General features: G+C 39.3%; 1 protein-coding gene across 46 annotated transcripts in view; it reads left to right on the top strand.

Moving 5' to 3' along the window:
- DOCK9 (dedicator of cytokinesis 9) overlaps window positions 1–12,873 on the top strand; it is a 269,635-nt gene that overhangs the window by 162,439 nt on the left and 94,323 nt on the right. For all 46 annotated transcript variants that reach the window (XM_070239990.1, XM_070239982.1, XM_070239964.1 and 43 more), the window contains exons 11-15: window positions 1,046–1,186; window positions 1,513–1,716; window positions 2,112–2,234; window positions 5,779–5,861; window positions 6,477–6,599. In XM_070239990.1, the coding sequence (XP_070096091.1) occupies window positions 1,046–1,186; window positions 1,513–1,716; window positions 2,112–2,234; window positions 5,779–5,861; window positions 6,477–6,599 (674 nt within the window). The remainder of the gene's footprint in view (window positions 1–1,045; window positions 1,187–1,512; window positions 1,717–2,111; window positions 2,235–5,778; window positions 5,862–6,476; window positions 6,600–12,873) is intronic.

Here is a 12,873-nt window from a genome sequence, read left to right as displayed (position 1 = left end):
AGTTCACAAAGAACATATGTTACACTGTAAAATAACCATGAGAAAATAGCAAGCACTACTGCAGATGCCCAGTACACAATATTTCCCAGTTAGCCCGGGCTCAGTCCCAAATACAAGCCTTGCAGTGCGTGCGGTCCACATCTGTGTCCCAACAGAATCCCAAACGTGGCATAGCAAGGACATTCAGGGCTGACCACAGAGAGGGTTGCTCCGAGGGGACAGCAGTTCTGCTGTATTCTTCCTGTATTTTTCCCTTCTTCATTTGTGGTCTTTTATGTAGAACTTCTTTTCCCCATTTAACTTCAATAATAAGTATTTTTCTGTGTTTCTTCACAGACTTCATAACCACACATATAAATATTTTTTGCTTTTTGACATTTGTTTATTGTGGTGAAATATGCATAACATAAAATTTACCATTTTAACCATTTTTAAGTGCACAATTCAGTAGGATTAGGTACATTCACAACTATTATTGTACAGCTATTGTTGTATTCATTTCCAGAAGTTTTTCTTCATCCCAAACAGAAACTCGGTACTCATTAAACAATAACTTCCCTTTCTTCCTTCCCCTCACCTCCTAGTAGCCTCTGTTCTATTTTCTGTGTCTCTGAATTTGCCTATTCTAGGAAGCTCATATATGTGGAATCATATAACATTTGTCTTTTTATATCTGGCTTGTTCCACTTAGCATGTTTTTATGGTCCATCCATGTTGTAACGTGTGTCAGAATTTCATTCCTTTTTATGGCTGAATAATATTCTATTGTGTGTGTATACCACATTTTATTTATCCCTTGATCTGTTGATGGACCCTTGGGTTGTTCATAACCATAATTTTTAACCTCTGTATACTCGTCTATTGAGTAGATGGCATCATTTATTTGACCATTATTATAAACTAGTATAAAATAGTAACACCATTGTGAGTAAATGAGTATATATAGCTTTTCCATATTTTAGGCCGTTTCCTTAGGATACGTGTATTATGGGACTTTTTTTAATAGGAGCATAATATATTTGTATATTTACATTTTCTTTTAAAGAAGCTTGACTTCTCATCAGCTGAGCCAGAAGTGAAACCATTTGAAGAGAAGTTTGGAAAAAGAATTCTCGTCAAGTGCAATGATTTATCTTTCAATTTGCAATGCTGTGTTGCCGAAAATGAAGAAGGACCCACTACAAATGTAATTTTCCTTTTTAAAAATAAAGATTTTTTTTTCTTTTAAATATTCAGAGGTTTCAGATGTGCCTGTTGCAGTTCCGTCTGGACATGAAATCCTAGTTCCTGATGTCAAGGAGCTGCAGTGTTTAGGTCAGGATGCAGACGGCTGTTTAGCCTGTAGGGGCAGGATGTTTGTGACAACGGATGGGGATGGGGGCTGTTTCTCTTTAACAGTAATCTATAGCAACAATCATAAGTAGGTCTAGTAATTTCTTCTTTGATAACAGCATTCTTTTTTCCCCACAGTTTGAGCCATAGTGATGGTCTGGATTGTTTTGTTTTATTCAGGTAGAGCCTTTCTTTGTTACTCTATCCCTGTTTGACATAAAATACAACCGGAAGATTTCTGCTGATTTCCACGTGGACCTGAACCATTTCTCAGTGAGGCAGATGCTGGCCACCACATCCCCGACTCTGATGAATGGCGGTAGGCAGAGCTCACCTGCCCTTCAGGACATCCTTCATGAAGCTGCCATGCAGTATCCGAAGCAGGTGGGGGGCAGGAGCCCAGGAGTCATGCTGCTAAGACTTAGCTTGCACATGCTATATAAATACATAGTGAGACTTTGTAATGCACAATTGGGGCAAATGAGACTGTTGATTATATTGATGGCTCATATAATTAGACAGTAAAAGCAAGTGGGAGAAGGAGAAGAGTGGTTTTTGATTTCTCATTTTTTTTTAATAAACTTTCTGCTAGTTGCCTCCTCCACCAAATAGCCTTTTGGGCCGATGGTGAGCTATTGATGAGTTAACTGGTTTGTCTGTGCTTCCTAATAGCTAGACTGTTGGAGTGCTCTTTGCTGCTGTAGAACCTTTAATGTTCTTGGGATTTGTTTAACACAGTTGTGAATTCTACTCACTGAAGAAAATCGTTTGTTCCCTAGGGAATATTTTCAGTCACGTGTCCTCATCCTGATATATTTCTTGTGGCTAGAATTGAAAAGGTGCTTCAGGGGAGCATCACGCACGGTGCGGAGCCGTACATGAAAAGTTCAGACTCTTCTAAGGTAGGGGTGACTTTTATGCTTTGTGATGGTAAACAACAATCAGAAAAAAGAGCTCATTGTTGAAATAGAAATGCTTAAAGAAATCAAAGTTAAACCATATTTATATTCTAAAGCAAGTAGACTCCTCTCCATAGATTTATTCTTATATTTAACCTAATGTATTTGATTTTCAACGAAAAGTTGTCCTATGTGTACATAAAATGCTTCATTTGGTTAGACTGTCCTCACATCATGGAATAATTTAAAAAGGAATTGCCAGCTTAATAGCAGACTCTGTCATTACAAAGTACACATGTATTCAAATAGCGTTCATTCCACTTGTTGATGTGTCTTTTGGGTTCTGGAGTTATTTTTGAGTCTGTTTACACTTGAATATGAGACTAGAGACAAGGAGATAATCTGGCCCGTAGTGTCAGTGGTTCAGGTGCATTTGTGTTTTGTTAGGCAGGGCAGGATTATGGTGGCAGAGGTGGTATGACCTTAGGGAGAAAAGAAAAAGGGAAACACACAAGACATATGTTTGGTGTATTTTCTTTACTTTGGTATAGTATTTGTTACTTGGGGAGTACCTAAGTGTGGACATACCATGGAAATATTGAATATTAGAAGTCATCTAGTCTAAGATCTTTCATACTTCCGAAAACTGAGGTATACAAAGGTTTAGTTACCTGCTCTGTGTCCCACAGCTATAGTGGCCAAAGGAGACCTGATTGTCACTTTCTAGCACATTGAGCTTCCTGGAGAGAGTAAGCTATTGAGTGCTGTCCCCGCCAGTTTTACAGTATTTTTAGTTAATTTCTTTCTTTCTTTTTTTACTTTTTATAAGTGGTCCTCTGAGAGATTTGCCCTGATACATTGACAAGGACTGGTCAGCAGTAGGAGGGAACACTCAGAGATTCTCCCAGAGGTTCACTGAGCTTATTCAGAGCTTCCTCTCTTCCTCTCTTTAGCCACCCATACATCACAAGTGTGTCCACCAAGATGCAGGATGGTCCTAAGGTTCTAGGAGTCAGAGACCTGGGTGCCGAGCACCTAACTAGCCTGGGTACTTTGGACAAATCATGTCTCCTCTCTGGGCCCCAGATGTACCATCGATAGTTGAAGTTGAACGTTACTACCTACCACTACCTTCCTCTCAGGGACAGTGGTAGGATCAAATAGATAATGTACGAGACAGTGCTGTGGACACCAGAAATCACTGATGCATGTAGGACTTCATTATTTATTACAGCCCCAGTCAAGGAAAAGCCCATAATACCCAGGCACATTACTTCAAACAGTATGCCTTTCTGGCTGATAAGAACTAAATGAAATTTGGTCTCTGGAGAGAAACTGTTTTATTTTTTAAATCAAGTTTGTAAAACCTTGGATGAGAAATTCTTTTAGCTCTTTGATGTTTTGATTAATAATCAATGAAAGCCCAAGATAAGATCTATTCTCCTGACTGTATATGCAACACATTTCCAAGGCTCTTATGCACCAACTTTGCTACTTCTGCCTGCCACATGCACAATTTGAAATTTGGCAGCTCGTGTTGGTGGAAAAACCACCTATCACTGTGGGCTAGACTTTACACTCTATCCTTCCCAGTGTCCAATGAGCATCTGCTGAAGTCTGCTCTTCCTTCATTATTTATGGAATGTAAAGCTCAGCCATGTGTACGTTATTCTGTGCATTTGCACCTCCAAAGCATTAAATTAAAGCAGGGATTAAGATTCAACCATCTTACATTAGAATAGAAGTTTTGGCAGAGACAGAGGGATTATTTTTTTCTATGTATGAAAATTGTCTCTTCATGTTTTTCAAGATGGTCTAGAATATCATTTGGAATAAATTTTTGTTTTGGAGGAAATTTTTTTGAAAAGTCTCTGTAGGTGTCCACCAAGAATAGATTTTTTTAAAAAGCAAAAAAAAGGGGGAAAAAAACCCCAAAAGGCAAAAATGAGTTTTTCACTCCGACTTTCACATACATTATGTTCCATTTGCACCCTTGGTGAGTCTGAGAGCTCAGCTCTCATTCACTGCAGGGAACTGTGAGGCTTATTTGAAGCCTTGTGTTTTAGCTTTAAATTTTATGCAAATCTTGCATTTTATTCCATGACATAGTCGTTATTGTTAGAAGCTAAAAATAATAGTTCCTACCTAAAAATGTTTAAGTAAAACTGCCGCTTCAGGAAGGTAGACCATTTTACCCTGCGTACCCCCAAGTCCCTGTGTGAACATACCTGACTTGAAGAAGAAAGAGAGGGACTAGGTGAGCTCCTGACATCTGTCTCAGTCAAGATGTGTCTTCCAGTTCACTCACGAAGGCAGCAATACCCAGAGCATGACTGTAGTAGAATCATAATGTTTTGTAACTGCAAGGGATAATGAAAATTAGAGCCCCAAGCCCTTCATTTTTGAGGTGGGGAAAGAGGAGCCCAGAGAGATTTAATGGCCTATAGAGTCACGCTGCTGGCTCAGTTTGTCTTAGACACAGATGGCTCTATTGTTCTACTTCTGAGTCTTCTAGATGAGCACTTTTCAAACCCCTTGCACACACATCACTGGAGGTCTAATCAGAATGCAGGTTCTGACGTAGGAGGTCTGGAGTGGGCCTGAGACTCTGCATTCCTAACATGCTCCCAAGTGATACTGATGCTGAAGCTCTGCAGAGCACATATTGGTTCATAGGTGCAAGGTTACATTTCCCCAAATTGGTTTGACTTTGATATACTTAAGTAATGTGAAAGACCCTTCAGCGTGCCACTCTGACTCTAAATCAATCAAACTTTGCATTGGTAACAATGCAGTATCCCAGTACAAGCAAATTTGGGAAAACTAAGTATCGTCTGCTTTGGCAATAGGGGTATAGTTGATTATTAGATCTGCCATGCGTACATCGTAGGCCAAGGGCAAATCTGCTTTACTGTGCACTATGGGATTAATCAGTTAACCCACAGCAAACCAAAATTGATCATTTGGAAGTGAAAATACCAGTAATTTATACTTAGAAAGCAAGAATATAGTGACTGAAAACCCTGGCCTAACTTAAGTCAACACCTGTAATGTCTTAATAATGAGTATCTTTCCCCCAAATTGTGGGATGCACAAGACAGTGCACATTAGCAGCTGTGAAGGCATAGTATTTTCATTAGTGTTCTTATTTAACCTCTAGTAATGCCGTATATTTTGGCTCGAATGTTGGTAGTTTTATTATTAATAACTCAGTGTATATGTAATAAGTAGCCCTTAGTCATAAAGAACTGAGAAATCCTATGAAATGGTGTGTTTGTTGCCTGTGAAGACAACAGTTTAGAAAAGATAGACATTTTAGAAATAGTTCTCATTCTGTATTCTTTGAAAATCACTGCTAGAGAATGTATTAAACAGAGTACTCTGCACTGAGTGTAAATCCAGCCATATTAATTACAGTAAAACGTTCCTTTCTATTCATCTGATACTATAGTAAGAGCTTATTTAATGAGCCTGTGATGATGGCTCTTTAGATCATAATTCTCCTGTGGGATGCAGTATCTCATGGCTTTATTCTGATGTCTTCAAGGTTGCTCAGAAGGTGCTGAAGAATGCCAAGCAGGCATGCCAGAGACTAGGACAGTATAGAATGCCATTTGCTTGGGCAGCAAGGTAAGGGGAACATCTTTTATACCTTTGATAAAGATATAGATATATGGATATAGACAGACAGTAGGCTAGCTAGCTGGATGGCTGGCTAGCCAGCTAGATACACCAACTTACCCATTCTGTTTGTTATTCAGAGACAAAGAAGATTTGAATGTGTAAATTTGAAAAAATAAGTAAGCCCCATATCTGAATAATCATTTATTACTGTCACAGAAAGGAAAGATGCTGGCTGGAGGGTAGCTTTTTGGAGCCGGCAGAATGCACAGGAGTTGGTTGCAAAGCTGGGATTCCATGTTCCAGCCACATGTCTCCAGCTGGAAGTGGGGTGGCAGCCCAGTGAGGCCTGCAGATATCTTTGTTTATGATCTCTACTTCTTAAGCATTTGACTGTGTATCTTGTTTCCTAAGCATGAGCCATTTGCTGGAAATATTTTCTATGTAAATTGAGTTAGTTCTAGTCATCTTCATAAATATCTTCCATGTTTTTAGATAATGAGATTTCTGTTGGCTACAGCCAATGGAATAATAATTAGTCTTCACATAGAAACCAGAGTTAAGTTGTGGATTTATTTCAGTCTTTTGGAAACTCAGTTTAGAAATGTTGTTTTGCTATTTCAGGACATTGTTTAAGGATGCATCTGGAAACCTTGACAAAAATGCCAGATTTTCTGCTCTCTACAGGCAAGACAGCAATAAGCTATCCAATGATGACATGCTCAAGTTACTTGCAGACTTTCGGAAGTGAGTCTCAGGGCCTTACTTATTCTCACACCTGAAAAATAGAAGTTGTTTGGTGGGGAGGGAGGAAGTGAGAGCAAGGAGCAATCTTTAAATTGCTCGTTCCAGCATAGGGCATATTGGTTCAGCAAGGAAATTTTCCTCAAGTCTTTGGGAAGGAAGAGAGGGTTTAAAATCAGAAGAGTAACCTGGTTAATTTGAATTTTATAAAGGTGCTTTTGGTGGTGCTCTCAGGGGTGGGTTGGGGGTAGAGATGAGCCTAGGGAAGAAGGAAACAATTGAGGAACGTTTGATGAGAGACAAGAAAGGACTTAGCAAAGTCACTACAGGTGGAAATAGGAAGGGGACTAATTAGAGAGACACAGTTACTGGTTTCTTGGTTTTCTGATTGGGTGTTAGGGTGGAAAGAGAGAGAAGTGGGTGGTAGTCTAAGATAAATAACTCCCAGGTTTCTAAGTTATGTGATGGAGTGACTTGTGATGCCATTAACTGAGTGGGTGATTGGGGAAGGATAATAACTTATATAGTACTTACTGTTTACTGGCATTGTTCTAAATGCTTTACCTATATTAGTGAGTGTATTAATTTCCTAGAGCTGCTGTAACAAATTATCATAAACTGGGAGGCTTAAAACGATGGAAATTTATTCTCTCTCAGTTCTGGATGCTAGAAGCCCAAAATCAAGATGTTGGCAGGGCAACACTCCTTCTGAAATCTCTAGGGGAGGGTCCTTCCTTGCCTCTTACAGTTTCTGGTAGCCGAGGTGTTCCTTGGCTTGTGGCAGCATAACTCCAATCTCTGCCTCTGTCTTCACACAGCTGTCTTCCTGTGTGTCTCTGTATAAATTTCCTTCTTATAGGAACACATCATGTTGGATTAGGGCCAACACTAGTGACCTCATCTTAACTTGATTACTGCAAAGGCCTTATTTCCAAATAAGGCCACATTTATAGGGTACCCAAGCCTAGGACTTCAACATATCTTTTTGAGGTGCACAATTCAACCCATAACAATGAGGCAAAGAGAAGTTAATCAACATGTCCAACACTGCACAGCTGGTAAGTAGGTGGAGTCAGTCTGGCTGAGAATCTGTACTCTTATCCACTGTGTTATTCTAGTGCTCTCTCCATAAAGGGTTCACTTCTGATCCTGTAGAACTGATTTCCTTTCCTAGGGACATGGGTTTTAGAATTTTTCTGGGAAAATTCTGGGAATGAGAAAGAGCTGAGGGTGTTAGAAGATACTGAAATGAAAAGAATGGTCAAGAGCCGGTCACTAAGTATTCTGTGCCATAGGAACCTTTCAGTCTTACTTTGTTATTTGTATATCAAAGTAAAAATATTGTCGCTTTGCCTAGATCTCAAGAATGGCTGGATTAACTTTCGGTACTTCATTTTTGCCTTTTTCTCACTTTTCTCTCTTCTGAGTTTTCAGGATTCTAAATAGAACCATATTAACATCTTTTAAAAACCTTTACTTATTGATAGTGGGTAATGTATTGTCACATATACTGCATATACTGTGTGTCATTCATAATTATCGTCTTGTTTTTATTTGAGTTCCAGAAAACTTTCAGCCTTGCCTATAGAATAAAAAGTTCATTTTCTAAAACCATAGTCACCTTTAGTTAAATAAATTACAATTTTCCCTCACTAGACTACCATGCAACTCTCAATAATCATGATATAGGTCTATATGTACTGACTTAGGGAGGTGAAGATACTGTATGTTAAGGAGGAAAAGGTGTATCTGTATGACCTCTTTTTTTTTTTTTTTGGTGAGGAGATTGGCCCTGAGCTAACATCTGTTGCCAATCTTCCTCTTTTTTTTTCCCCTCCCCAAAGCCCAAGTACATAGTTTTATATCCTAGTTGTAGGTCATTCTAGTTCCTCTATGTGGGATGCTGCCACACCATGGCTTGACGAGTGGTGCATAGGTCTGTCCCCAGGATCTGAACCAGCGAACCCTGGGCTGCCAAAGCAGAGTGCGCAAACCCAACCACTTGGCCATGGGGCCAGCCCCCATATGACCTTATTTTTGAAAAGAAAATATTTTATATCTTTCTTTTTGTGCATAAATGAAGAAATGGATAGGCAAATAGCTAGCTGAATGGAAAGATAGAAGGGCATAAAAATAGTCATATAGGGCACACACCAAAATATTAGTAGTCATGGTTATCTCTGTGGGATGGGTTTATGGGTGATTTTTCACTTTCCACTTTATAGCTTTCCATGATTTTACATGAACATTAAGAAAAAACCCATTTACTTATATATTCCTACAGAAAAAAAAAACAGTGAAGTTTTTTATATGTGATGGAGGTTGGAATCTTGTCTCAGAAGCCTGAAGCTTCCCCCACAGTGGCGGCTCTTCAGGGTAGACCCAGCTCACAGCTCTGGCTTCCTCAGGAGGCTGGAGGGTGGGACTTTACAGGGTCATTAATCAAAAAATGATCTGAGCAGAGAGGCCACGGCCAGTCAGCAAGGAGCACAGACCTTCACTGGTTCAGGGAACAGGATGGGTTCACCCACGCTCATCAGACCATCATGCCTGTGCTCAGTAGGAAGGGCTTCATGGGAAGAGTGTGCTCCAGACGGCCAGTGAGAGACCCAGAAACCCCAACATGTGGCTCCCAGGCTATCAGCATCGGAAGATGCAGCAGCACTAGTCGAGCTGCTGTCCTTCTTAATAAGAATCCAAAGAAACACCACCGTCCACTCCCTGTGTTCTTCACAATACAGTTAGGGAAGTGGGGGATTCCTTTTTCATATATTTTTTAAAAACTTAGCATTGCTCTTTTTCTTTCCTTTTTGTTTTTTTACAGAGAATAATCTCATGTCAGTGCCCTGGGCACCAGCTTGGATCCAAAGCTATTGTTTCTGCTCCCATGATTGTCTCATAATGTCATTTAATAATGGATGAGAAAAATTTTCTCAAGCTACTCCAGCCTTTAGAAAATAGCTGCCAAAGCTCATAAGCCACTTTCCCTGTTTCTTTTGCAATAATTATCAGGAGATGCATTCCAAGATTTAGTAAGAAAACAATTCTGTCAGATAGATGGTATTGCTGACATATATGCTCCAAGAAATATTTATCTAAGAAGAGAAACTTGGTGTTTTACATTTATTTGATTTGCTCATGGTGGTGTCTTTTCTCACTTCTGCAGGAAATATGAAGGCATGAAGGCAAAGCATAAAAGTAGAATGTTTTCTTTAAAATGTAGACTTTTTTTTAATGCTACCACATTGGGTAGTTTGTAATAATACAGTTAGGGTTTTTGCATGAGACTTACGTGTGTGTGTTTATTTGTACCTTTATGTTCTTTGTACCCAAGTTTGACATTATTACCTGCATTTCCCTCTAGTTACACTGCATTCAAGCCAGGTGAGGCTGCATGACTTTCTCTAAACCCACTGTGTACTTTCAGTCCACCATACTTTTTCTTCTGCCTCAATTGTGTCCCCTTCCTGCCTCATTAAGCAGCCCACAAATCACAAACACATACAGCATATACATTCCGCTTATGCTTTTGTCTCTCTTAAGGAACCCTACTCATCTTTAAAAGCCCAATCTGTAACTCACTTCCATGCTGGGAGACCTGGGGCAGGTCACTTGGCTTCTCTGCTTGAGGCTCCTCTTCATTTTAAGGGGGGATGATAATACCCTTGCCTCCTAGAACTGTGCTGAGGAATAAACCAAAATGCCTGTCAGGGTGATTTTTCTCACCGTGAAGACTAGTGTCATTCCCTATTCCTTCCAATGCCTCTAGAAGCTCTGCCTTCGTAGAGGTTTGTATATACTCTGGAAGTCGTTACCATCACATATCTTAAGTAGTTGACAGTATCTACCAGATTTTTGGCTTCTTGAGGACAGGAATCATATCTTGTTTGTATTCTATCCATGGTGCCTAGTATAGTGCGTGTTCTCACACAGCATAAGCATGTGACAGACGCTGATTGAAATTTATCACAGACATAAATTCAGTGATTTTGTTTAAAGAACAATATCTCAAATTTCTTTCAATCATATATAAATTTTTTTAACTGACAGCAAAGCTTTTAGGAAATATGCCATTAGAAGAGTAGACTCAGACCATCAACAGACCTAAGCATGTCATTAATCACTGACTGCGTCAATACAGAAAGTAGGGAAGGGTAGACCAGGCTGCAGAAACACAGAGGTAAGGACGCAAAATCTGTTGGCCTGAGATGACTACTAGCTTGTGATACCATTTGCCTTTCCTATTGGGGAATTGTTGAACTAGCAGGAATGTATGGGCAGTAGGAAAAGAAAACCTTTCCTTTTCCTAACACAGGGAGTTTGAGCTTCACTCCGAGGTTCACACACAGACAGAAGCCGTTCCCAAATGCCAGACACCCTACATGTATCTACATTACACATTTATTCAGTCAATGGAGTTTCAGGATGGATTTTCATTCTCAAGTATTATTTTATAGGTTTTGCATAGAATATTAAATATTTTAAGCATTTAAAAACCCAAAACTAATCCCAATCATGAGAGAATTCACTTTGTGTACCACACATACTCACATCATCACTTTGGAAATGCATATAAAAAAAGCAGTAGAATTTTTGTTGTATGTGAGGTTTTGATGTCTAATTAGCCAGATTGAATAAAAACTGTAAATTTTTAAAATAGATTTAAGGTTATATTTTAAAAAACTAAGTTGGTAGAAACAGTTTCCACAAAACCCATGTGCTATGTAATACAGAACTAGCTCAGATCTACACTTGGTTGGAAACGCATGGAAATAATGCCTCTATAGAAGTAGCAACTAGAAATAAAAACTCTCAACAGAGGGACGAAACAGAATGAGAAATACGTATAGTTAGACGCAGAAATATATAACACATTGTAGAAAGATTTCAAGTGAAGATTGTTTAATTAAAATTTGTTGCTTAGAAAACCAATTCTCTCAAACCTGAATGCGGATGATGTCAGAGTGATGACAAAAAAATTGGTGAAGAAGGTGTAGATTCATTCATAGGTGGAAAAACTAGGAAAGGTTGATATATACAATACTCTTGAATACTTATATTTAAAAGTATCATTTGTAATAAACAGAGTATTTCTGACTCAAGGAAGCAGATACAACTTCATCAATGTCTCTAAGATTTTGTGGTATGTTGCAATGTTAAATTGTTCAAGTGAAGAGGTAGCAAGGCACTATATGTCAAGAAAATTTATACCTACATAGAAACCCACAGGTCTGAGGGTTGATGCCCCTGAAGAGCTCTGTGTAAAGCTGAGAAAGGCTCCAACAGTGCAGGAGGACACAGTACTTGGGAAGCCATCAAGTGCTCCCAGGGAATGGTTGTCAAAGGCACGATCTTTCTGCTAGAAGAAAAAGATAGTGTGTTTGTGAACAAATCACAGAATGGGTGCAGGAACAAAATGTAGGAGTAATGTTGGACTGTTCCTGGACATCTTTTGGCCAGAAATCTTTTTAACTGAAGGCAGAATGTGTGAAAAATTGTTGACTTGGCTTTCTGACAGTTATCTCTCTCAGGATTTCAAGGAATTGCTCATTTAAACTCAGGCGTAAACAAAAGACAGGTGGAAATGAGAGGAACCCTGGGAGAAAGTGATTCTGCAAGTTGGAGCTGGTGATGGGCAAAGATAAATATGCTTGACGTAGTCCCTAGCCATAAGGAAGCGGGAACTTTTAGGGAAAACCTGAGTCAGATGAACAATATCCCGAGATATACTGAGAAATTACAAGTGAGATTGCTTAATAGATAAGAATGATGTCTGAGGAACCTGAAAAATGGGAGATAGGAACTTTTCAAAATTGGAACAAAACCAAATGCTGACTCTGTTGGCCGCTGAGCTTTGATGTTTCTTGGCAGCATTCTAAAAGACAGTATTAAACAGGTGGCCCTTGGAGAATCATAAGGCAGCATTCTGTTTTCTAGGAATAAGTCATGTCATGTTGAACTGGTCATCCTAACTACATTTCTGCTTCTCTCTTTTTACTTGGGTTGCTAAGCTGCTGCAACACAGGAATCAAAACCTTTGACAAGTGTATGTACCATGATGTCCTATGAACAAGTCAGAGAAGCATAGTACACACGAGTGGACAGTTGTTCAACTGCTGGAGTAACCAGATGCCAGGAAGGGTGATGAATAGGCTAGTATCAGTCTGGAGACAGGCCTCTAGATGTTTGAGAAAGAGCCTATTCTTGGCAATATTCCATGCAGTATCTTCATCAATGACTTTTAGGAGAATATAAGGTGCTGATGAAATATCTTTAT

The sequence above is a fragment of the Equus caballus genome, chromosome 17 (genome assembly GCF_041296265.1).
Source record: "Equus caballus isolate H_3958 breed thoroughbred chromosome 17, TB-T2T, whole genome shotgun sequence".
Taxonomy (NCBI): domain Eukaryota; kingdom Metazoa; phylum Chordata; class Mammalia; order Perissodactyla; family Equidae; genus Equus; species Equus caballus.
The sequence above is the reverse complement of the archived record's forward strand: the minus strand, read 5'-3'. Positions and strand labels throughout refer to the sequence as shown.